Source organism: Pinus tabuliformis, chromosome 4_2, assembly GCF_031772625.1.
Source record: "Pinus tabuliformis cultivar Carrire ecotype Pingquan chromosome 4_2, CPIR1, whole genome shotgun sequence".
NCBI classification, from domain to species: Eukaryota; Viridiplantae; Streptophyta; class Pinopsida; order Pinales; family Pinaceae; genus Pinus; species Pinus tabuliformis.
In genome coordinates, this window is record NC_142304.1 from 592,049,572 (window position 1) to 592,059,929 (window position 10,358).

The window sequence follows — 10,358 nt, forward strand, 5'->3', positions numbered from 1 at the left end:
AAATATGAGGCTATGGGGCGAAGCTACAGGATTTAAAAAACATAATGGACATATCTCTTTCAAGGATGTAATGAAAAGTAAGGTTGTCATTCCTGCTTATCAGATCCAAAATATGTGAGGACCCCACATTGTCCAACAAACGGGATAAACACCAACCATGGAAGTTAAACACCCAAGTAAATTCACTTTTTGTTAACCTTCAATCTAAGGTGTTAATATGCATGTTTAATGGAATTTGTATGAGATCCAAAGATTTACACTAGTGGGTTTTTTCTTCATGGACGCCTAAATGTGATATCTATTATGTTCCAGATATTTCTTCATAGTTCAATTTGATACACTGAAAGACCTGGAGAAAGTCCTAAATGATGGTTCATGGTTCTGGGGTAGAGTTGGGGTTTTCATTACCCCATGGCTCTCATATTTTGATGCCACATGCATGGTGGTCACAACAATTTCGGTATGGGTGAAACTACCAAATCTCTCTCTTAATTTTTGGCACCGTTAGGTCCTAGAAGATATTTGAACACTCTAAGAAAATTAGAAAAGATTATCTTTGATATAACAGAGAAATATATTTTTAATTTTGCTAGAGTTTATGAGGACATAGACCTCATTAAAAATATACCTGATTGTATCCAACTGAAAAATAAAGAAAATTCAACGAACCCAAGTCTTAGATTATGAGAATCTAACATTTAGATGTCGAATTTGTTTTCAAATAGGACACTTGCAAAATTAATGTCCACCTGAAAAAAAATCCCAAAAAATAAAAAAGATTGTGACTCATAAGCCAAAGGGATGATAGGTATCTTACTCTCACTTTTCTGAAAAAGAAGAAGATGTAACTATGGAGAACAATCCAAACATGGATGCACATGCACAACATGGTAACCATGTAGAGGAAGATGTTATGGATTAGTCATAAACCATAAACCACACTTAGAAGGGCTCTGAATTAGTAGAGATCAAAGCATCATAACAACAAAAAATAGGAAAAACTCGATGAAAAGGGAATGGGAGGCACAAAGAGAATCCATGTATCTAAGAGCTCTGAATCAGACAAAGAAGTCCCTTTGCAAATCGCTGGAAATGAAATGGTGGTGTTGACAGTTTATCACAACTAGGGGTTTTGGAAAAAGGTTCAGATTTTGTGAAAAAAATTATGCAAAACTACTTTTAAAAATAAATCAATTATATTTTAAAATATTAAACTTATTGTAATTTAATAAAATTTTAATCATGGTATTTGTACTTTTACAAATAAATAAATTATATTTTAAAATATCAAACTTATTATAGTTTGATAAAATCTTAATCATGGTATTCCATTATAAATGATACTTCCCTTCCTCAACATAGTTGAAAACAAAATAATAATAATTAATATCCATATGAATCATTATAGTTTAATAAAATCTTAATCATAAAGGTTTTGTAATATTTTATTATATTGAAAAATGTGAATTATAAATAAAATATTTTAAAAGAAGTGGAAAAAAAATTATAATTAATTTTTTTTATTAGTATTAATATTTTAATATCAGAATTGTGAATTATAAATAAAATATTTAAAAAAAAAGTGAAAATAAAAAAAGGAATTAGAGTTAAAATATTTTGTTATTTTATTATTGAGAAAATTAATATAGATTTATTTTAATTCTGGATCAATAAAAAATAAAAATAAAAATCAAATTTTTTGAGATATAAATATTTCTTTAAGTTTTACACTCAAAAAAAATTTGTATTTTAAATTTTAAATCAGAATAAACTTATACAAATCATAGTAAATTGAAATATAATTTTTTCCCATTTTTAATTAAAAAGAAAATAAACATATAATTTTTTAACTTCAATTTTATTGAAAAATAAAATAAGGAAAAACTACTTTTAAAGTCACCCTCGTTGAACAAAGAAAATAATAATAAATATTCATACTAATCATCTCTTCTACTTTCCAAAAAATTTAGTCGCAATTCCACTTTGACCAAACAACTGCACGAAATGATTGCTCTGAACGACACTGTATCTGGACGGCATCTTAGTTCGTAGAATCGTGACGGAATCTTCATTACCAGATTCGCTTGAACGTGAGGGCAATTTCCAGACATTGTCCACAAGCTCTAGAAGTGCAGAGTAAACCCCGATGATTCCGCGCCGAGTTGCTGCTATAAATTCATGTGTCGATGCAACGCATAAAACATAGACCCAGTTCTCTCTATTTTGTTAATTCTCCACAGTTTTATCAGAATGAAGGGTTTTCAAAAGCCCCATGTCGTCTTGGTTCCATTCCCGGCGTTGGGTCACTCCATCCCCTTCCTTGACCTTGCAAAGCTGCTGGCTTTGCACGGCGCCACAGTCAGCTATGTCACGACGCCTGCAAACGTCAGCCGGCTAGAAGGAGCCATGGCCGAAGCTCAATCTGCCGGTTTGGATATTTGTGCTGTCGTCCTCCCGACGCCGGCCGTGGAAGGGCTGCAGGAGGGACGCGAGAGCGCCGATGTCATTCCCTCGGCTGATGTCGTTTTCAATCTTGCCAAGAAGCTTGCAGAGCCTTTCGAGCGCTGGTTCCACCAACAGTTCCAAGAAGACGCAGAAGAAACGGCCGGATCTCGGCCGGTTTGCATTATCAGCGACATACTCATGCTGTGGACTCTGCACACAGGGGAAAAGTATGGCGTCCCTCGAGTTCTGTTCAATACATGCGGGGCCTTCGCCATGACCCTTCTCGACTCTGTCTTGGCATCTATATCTCACAACGCGTTGCAGAAAGAGGGGGACAGCGTTGTTCTGAGCGTGAATCTGCCCAGTCCTGTGAGACTCAATAAGAAAGAGATAGCGACAGGCTACTTCCAGCCCGACAAGTCGAACGCCAGGCAGCAGTTCGCCATGCAGTGCATTCTATCTCTGAGTCGTGGCTGGGGAATGCTCATCAATACGTTTGAGGAGCTGGAGGCTCCATATCTAAGGCACTTACGAAGCCTGACCGGGAAGCCCATCTGGTCTATAGGCCCAGTATTTCCAGCAAGATTTGCAGGGAAGGCGGGCAGAGGGAAAATGGCGGACATCAGCGAGGATGAGCTGGTTCAGTGGCTGGATTCTCAGAGGCCGCGTTCGGTTGTGTACGTTTCGTTCGGAAGCCAGACCTTCTTATCGGAACAACAGACTTCTGCGTTGGCGAGGGGACTGGAAGCAAGCGAGCAGCCATTCGTTTGGGCCATCAAATTTGCCCCCAAACTCGAAACCACGCCAGCAGACACAACAGCATCTGATGTAAACATTGAAGCCTATCTTCCTGATGGTTTTGAAGAAAGAATGAAAAAGAAAGGGTTAGGATTAATGATATGGGGATGGGCGCCTCAGCTTCTTATTCTTTCCCACCCCTCGACAGGCGCCTTCATGACCCACTGCGGTTGGAACTCCACACTGGAGAGTATAACTCTGGGCATCCCTATGATCACATGGCCGATGTTTGGAGATCAGCACTTCAATTCCAAGCAAGTCGCCGAGCAATTTGGAGCAGGACTCCAGTTTTGCGAGCACAGAGAAGGGATTCCTGAGGAAGAAAGAGTGAAGGAAGTTGTGAGGCTTGTATTAACAAAAGATGAAGGCAAGGAGATGAGGAGACGCGCAGAGAAATTGAAGGAGATTGCTTCACAAGCTGTTGGAGACGGAGGATCTTCAAAAGCGAATTTGCGAGCTTTCGTTGGTGAGATGCAGAAATTGATTAAAACTCAAAATACTAAAAGCGAGACTGCTGATACAGAATCCATGCCAACGATTCATTGAGAAGTTGGGGATGTGTTGATTATTGAAAATATATATTCAATAAAACAGAGTGGATAAAAACGGGAAGAATGTCGCGGTTACATACGATTAGTTTTCTGAGAATTTTCGGTGGCTCCACTCTGTGGTTTCTTCAGAAAAAAGCAAAAACAACAAAGATTTCGGATATATCTGAACCCAGAAAAAGTTTTGCACAGCGAAATAAATAATCTGCAAGGAGTAATAATCTTTTGCAAATGTAACATTTATTTTAATAATATTATTGGCCGGCTGTTAATTAATTGGGTTTATCAAGTTAATAAATTTATTATTTGTATTGGGCAGGAAAATTTATCATAATTTAGTTGTCAAATCAGACAATCATTTGTGGCTATGATTAAAGGTGGTGGGTGGCGGGGGAACGATGGGTAGGTATGGGTTCCCGCCTTTGTGTGTTTTACCAACCGCTTGTTACGATATGTAAGACGATGTAGGAATTTCGCTATCAGGGAGAGAATATGACCAATGAATGGAACGAATTGGAAGAAGAATTACACCCTCAATTTACAAGTATCACCGACCGCAACATATATAATATGTTGAAGGTGCGAAGCCGCTTGTCCCTCCAGGGGCAAGGATGACTTACTTTATTTAAGGAAAGGGAGGTCACGAAACACCTTAATGCAGGTTGATTCATCACTGTTATTCAAGAAAAACCATACCACCTAATATAAATTCAAGTGAATCAATATCACCTAATATAATCCTTGAGCTTGTGGAGAATGAAAAAAAAAAACGAATCTAAGTAAATGTTTTATAGAGCACCTTAGAGTGTAATCTCTCTAAATTAATATTGAAAATCATAGATTTCCTCAATTTGTTTTCTACATAGAGTGAGTTTACGCTGGGCTAACTCTAATCGGATGGAAATTTGATCTGTTTATCTGTGCCATAATAGCAATGGAAATTTGATCTGTTTATCTGTGCCATATTGTTATTAGTCATAATCCTGTCACTAAGATCTGTTTATCTTTACCTGTGCCATATTGTTATTAATCATAATCCTGTCAATAAAATGCTGTGAATAAAAGAATTCAAACACTCAACCTGTTCCAACTCCAAGATCATCTTGTGGAGCTTCATTTTAGTATCCAGGCCCTACCTTCTCGGAGATAAAATTCAATTCATTTCCTTTCCTTTCCATTCTCATTAAGATAACGACGAAGGCTTCTCTTCTTTCTAGATTACCAACTCATGGTTTCTTGAATCCTTCATTTACACAGGGGGCCAAAGTATTACTAAAACATATCACTAAAACATTTTCCATGTAAATGTTTGCAAGTCTATTGATTATCCGGCTAGAATATGGTTTTTTATTTTGCAAACCTATGTCTTTTCAAACTGTGCAAAAGTCTTTTCAAACTGGAGTAAAATGCAGGAAATACTCCACCAGGATGTGTACTAAGTTTATAATAGAAGCCAAATACCATGTCAGCCCTAAAGTTTTAGCACTTTAGGGACTATGATAGCAGGGTTAACAGCTATTAATGTGGTATTTTAAGGATTATGATAGCAGGGTTAACGGTATATATATGTAGTTATTGGGTTATTAAAGTGGCAATATATGCCTTTTTGGTTCTTAAAGTAGCAATATATGCCTTTTTTTATTTTATCACTATTTTTTCTTATTTTACTAAATATATTATTCAACCAATGACATATACTGCTTTGCTGATTAATGATCTAATAATTGGGATAATACTTGACAAATGACATATACTGCCTTGCTGATTAATGATCTAATAATTACATATATATTGTTGGGGGTAATACTTGACATTTTATGATGATTAGATGATTGTTTCTTAGTTATTAGGTTATTAATATGGTAGTATATAACACTTTTCTGATTTCACTATTATTTTTTCTTATTTTACCAAACATATTATCCAACAAGTACTATAAACTGATTTCACTAGAGCTTTTTCTTATTTTACCAAACATATTATCCAACAAGTGATATATACTGCATCGCAGATTAATGACCCAATAATTACATGTATATTGTTGGCATAATACTTGACATCTTATGATGATTAGATGATTGTTCCCGCCCTTTTTCTAACGGTATGGTAGAGCTTCATGGTTTTGATTGCCATTTGGCCTGCCATCCATGGCCAACGTGCATGTTAATTTTCTAAGCATTTTTGTTTTAAATTTTCTTCTGTCCAGACTCCAAACCATCAAGCCCTAATCATCAACATTAACAATAATAATTAACAATGAAAGCCATCCGGAGAGGAAAATGGCTTCGAAGAGCGTCTGGACTCTGGTCACAGGGGCTCTGAGCCCCCACACGAAGACTAAAGGAAATTGACAGTATTGAGGTGTCCAATACGGAGATTGAAGAGAATATTGAATGGTTCACAAATAAAACGGGATTCGTGTCCTTGAATACACCCAGGGATTAAACATTGCATGTTCATCCCATCACGATGAGCCATGAGTTTCGTGATGTAGATTTAATTAGTTTTCTTCTTTACATATTAAAATAAGTAATTAGTTTTTTTTGTATAGGTGGGAAAAATTGTTATAACTTAGTGGTCAAACTAACAGTGAGGACAGTCATTTCTAGGTGTTATTTGCGAATGTAGGTTGACTTATCACCCTTATTCAAGGAAAACCAAGACACCTAGAATAACCTGTTGGTACTCTGTAAGGGGCAGGGTTTCACTCCTCTGGGTCTTGGGTTGTTAACCCGTTTCTTTATGTTTGAGGAAGACGAACTCTTAGCCAAACAGAGATAGTTTTAGAGCATACTCCAAAGCAATAATTAGGGAGAGTTATCTCAACACACATAATTCATTAGCGATATTGTATGCATTTTAAAATTTTCATAATTATAATAATATACTTGATCCAAATTTTATTAACAAATTAAATAAAAAAATTGTAATATATAAAATAATAGGAACTAATGATAATGGGTAAGTTATGTTAAAAAGGAGATGTGTTTACTAGGTTTATTAAAAGAAAAATATAACACAATATAAATGAACTTTTAGAATTTAGTTTTTAGGGGGTAAAAACACTAATAAGGGATGGGGAGAAGATTATAAAAGGTTAAAATTGTTTTTTAACTTATTTTATAAAATAGTAGTGTAAATACACTATGCTTTAGTTATTTTTGAGTAAGGTTTTTGTTACAAATTGTTAAATTTGCATATTTAATTTATGTGTTCTCATAGTTTTTAAGGTTCTAATTTTATTTATGCATTTGAAATAATGCAAAATTGTGATGTCGCTAAGATTAGTTTCATTAGATTCAATAAAAAAGTCACATATAACATTTAGATTTTGTCATATAAAATTTTAACTCAATCGTATAAAATTTTAAGACGAAAAAGCCAATCTTGGGGAATGATGTGGAAAAATTAATGAGGGCCCTTATATCAAGCCTCTATGCTTGAGCACCCATGAATGTCATGAGTTAGACGAGTTGAGTCACTATATAAGACACTCTATCACATGATTTGTGACAATTGTGTGATATCTTGGTGGTGCTTCCAAATGACTCGAGCTCCCAACTTGCTCCTAAAAACCTTTAAGTCTTTCAATACTTAAACACTAACGCAAAGGGTAAACCTTCAAGAATAGCAGAAAACACTATCAGGCAGGAAAAACACGCAGAAATGGTGAAAACAGAGCCTATCGGAGGCTAAAAAAACAATGCACAGGAGCCGTCGGATATGGCCGATCAACGGTGCAGATCTAATCGGCATATCGCAATCAAAGGCAACAGGCGGAGTCTATTGGACATGGCCTTATGGAAATCGCGATAGCAATCAGCGCGATTTAATGAGGACCATTAATCAAGCGCGCAGATCAACGACCCAGATTAAATCGCAATATCGCATCGCTCATATTCACAGAAGGACTTAGCCCATGATTTGAAGGGTTGTTGATATGTGATTGCGATATATCGCATCGCAATTATGTAAGGGGTGATGCCACAGGCCAACGACCATGCGATATGCCGATGCGCCGATAGATGATAAGGCCGATCAGAGCAATCAGCGATCAAAAGTCAAAAGGGATATGCAACATGCAATATAGCCAGACCCGAAAGGGTTTATGAATGCGATATGATATATTTTGAAGTCCGATATGGAGCGATTTGTCGGGTTTTCCTGTGTATTTGGGGTTTTTCATTATAAACCCAAATACAAAGGAACCCGCGACTAGCGACTTGCAATACAAAGGTGGACCCGATGGAGTCTAGGGCGGAAATGATAATATTTGAAGTCCGATAAGCGATAGTTTGGCGGATTTTACAACGTTTCTCTGTATTTCTCTGTGTAAGCAGAGAAATGATATTTTTGGGGATTTCAATGCGCCAATGGTCCTTTCCGTTTCATAACAAGTGGCCACCATACTTGAAGAAGTTACACCATGATTGGTTAACGGTTAGAGGGGATTTGAGAGGACAAAGGCCGGGAGCCAGAGAGCCCGAAAGGGAAAACAAACAGACAAGCATCGATTGGCTTAAAAGCCACTAAATGACAGAGATAGGGGCAGGTAGTGCTGAGATAGAGAGAAAACAGAGATAGAGAGTGAGAGGGAGAATCTGTGTACTCAAGAAGACTTGAGGGATTCAAGCAAAACCCTTCTGTTTGTTCATGTTGTGTTGAGACTCAATTTGAGCTCACATTTGTAAAATATTTGCTCTTGAAGACATAATAGAGAGGTTGCCACTGAAAGCTGGACTAGGAGACATAGCCCAAGAGTTTTGGGTGAACTCCTTGATTATTTGCTGTGTTATGTGTATGTGTCTGTTATGTTTCTCTAACTGCTCATTATCTATATTATTCACAATCTTTTCGATCCGTTGCACTAAGTAATATAGGCAAATCATGCACATGAGTCTGTAATACCTTAATATTAATCTAAGATCTCATTTATAGATCAAGTGGTATCAAAGCTTTTGGTTTTGGTTTTGTTAAGGTTAGACAAGCTTGTGCTAGATTTTTGTATGCTGACTAGGTCAAAGCTCAAACTAGGAGAAGGAGAACTTGTTGAGGCTAATTTAGAGATTGGAAGAGTCTATCCTCAGAGGAGAATGGCAGAAGAAACTTCATTGGAATCAGAATCTCAATTCATGAATAGTTTTATGGCCATGCGAGCCATGGTGGAAGAGATGTATCGGGAATTTAAGAAGGGTCGAGGTGAAAGCACTTCAACACCCAAACAAGAGAAAGGGGCAGAGGAACCTTCTCTAGTTGACCCTCCGGAGGGCAAAGAGAAAGGGGAAAAGCATCCTCCCTCATCTCCTCCACCATCACCTTCATCATCCTCATCTCCTAGCCCTGATAAGAAAAAGAAGAAAACTTCTTTGATTAAATTAGATGTAAAGTTTGATTTACGAATTTATGATGGAGAACTAAATGCAGAAAAGATAGATAACTGGATTAGACAGATTGATGTATATTGCAGGGTGCAGAACATTGATTCAGAACTGAGAAAGATTCAGTTGGCTAGCCTTCGCCTTGGAGGAACTGCACTAGTGTGGTGGGAAGGAAAAACACAAGCTGATCTGAAGAGACATGGTAAAATTCTTTCTACCTGCAATGAATTTGTTTCTGCCATAAAAAAACAATTCTATCCTCTAGCTTATATGCAGCAAGCAATGATGAGTTGGCAAACTATTCGCCAATTAAAGGACCAAAGTGTACAAAGTTATACCCAAGAATTTAGAAAAAGAGCTTTAACTCTAGGCATATCTCTAGACTCACCTGAAACTTTGTTGAAGTATATAGGTCCTTTACATAGCTATTTGAAGCACACCATTCTCATGTTTAATCCCACTAGCCTAAATGATGTATTAGTTCAGGCTACACATCTAGAAGCTAGAGGCAAGAATGCGAACCCAGAGATTGGGGGATAATCAAAACACTCTGCAAGCAAGAACAAGGAAAAGAAGAAGCTGAAATGGAAGGACAGGAAGACAAACGTTGTACGGAAGGACAAACCTTCATGCACTCACTGCAAGAAGGATCGACACGATGATGAACACTGTTGGTCTTTGCATCCGGAGCAGAAACCTAAGAATTTCGGTGGTAAGAAGAAGAAGAAGACTACTATTGCTCTTCAAAAAGACTTGGGGTCAGACTCAGGCGATGAAACAACAGTCACAACCACATGTATAAATGGTAAAAATTCTAAAGCATCTACAAGTAATTCTGCACAATCTATTTATAATGAAGATAATGAGAGGAAAAGACATGAGCTTTTTCATATTAGAGTTATTTCCAAGCACCAAAAGATTGATACTTTATTTGATAGTGGATCACAAGTAAACTTGATTTCTGAAACAATTGTAAAGAAGTTGGGCTTACTAACAACACCTCACAAGAAGCCATATCCATTAGGTTGGGTATGTGATAAAGCAAAGCTACAAGTGACTAGACAATGTAGACTTAGGTTTTCTATTGGGTTAATATTTGTAGATGAGGTTGAGTTAGATATAGTTCCCTTGGATATATGTGGTATTGTTTTAGGAAGTCCTTACTTGTATGATAGAAAATCCATTTTCT

At 36.8% G+C, this 10,358-nt stretch overlaps 1 protein-coding gene across 1 annotated transcript; it reads left to right on the forward strand.

Annotated features, from left to right (window-relative positions):
• Window positions 1–2,054: 2,054 nt before the first annotated feature.
• Window positions 2,055–4,102, forward strand: LOC149170686 (UDP-glucose flavonoid 3-O-glucosyltransferase 7-like). The gene has a single exon (XM_089423983.1). The coding sequence runs from the start codon at window positions 2,251–2,253 to the stop codon at window positions 3,787–3,789; it is 1,539 nt and encodes a 512-aa protein (XP_089280109.1). The 5' UTR covers window positions 2,055–2,250; the 3' UTR covers window positions 3,790–4,102.
• The last annotated feature ends 6,256 nt before the right edge of the window (window positions 4,103–10,358 follow it).

Bases quoted from the DNA above. Each gene is read 5' to 3' on its own strand.
- LOC149170686 (XM_089423983.1), top strand. From the start codon at position 2,251: ATGAAGGGTTTTCAAAAGCCCCATGTCGTCTTGGTTCCATTCCCGGCG.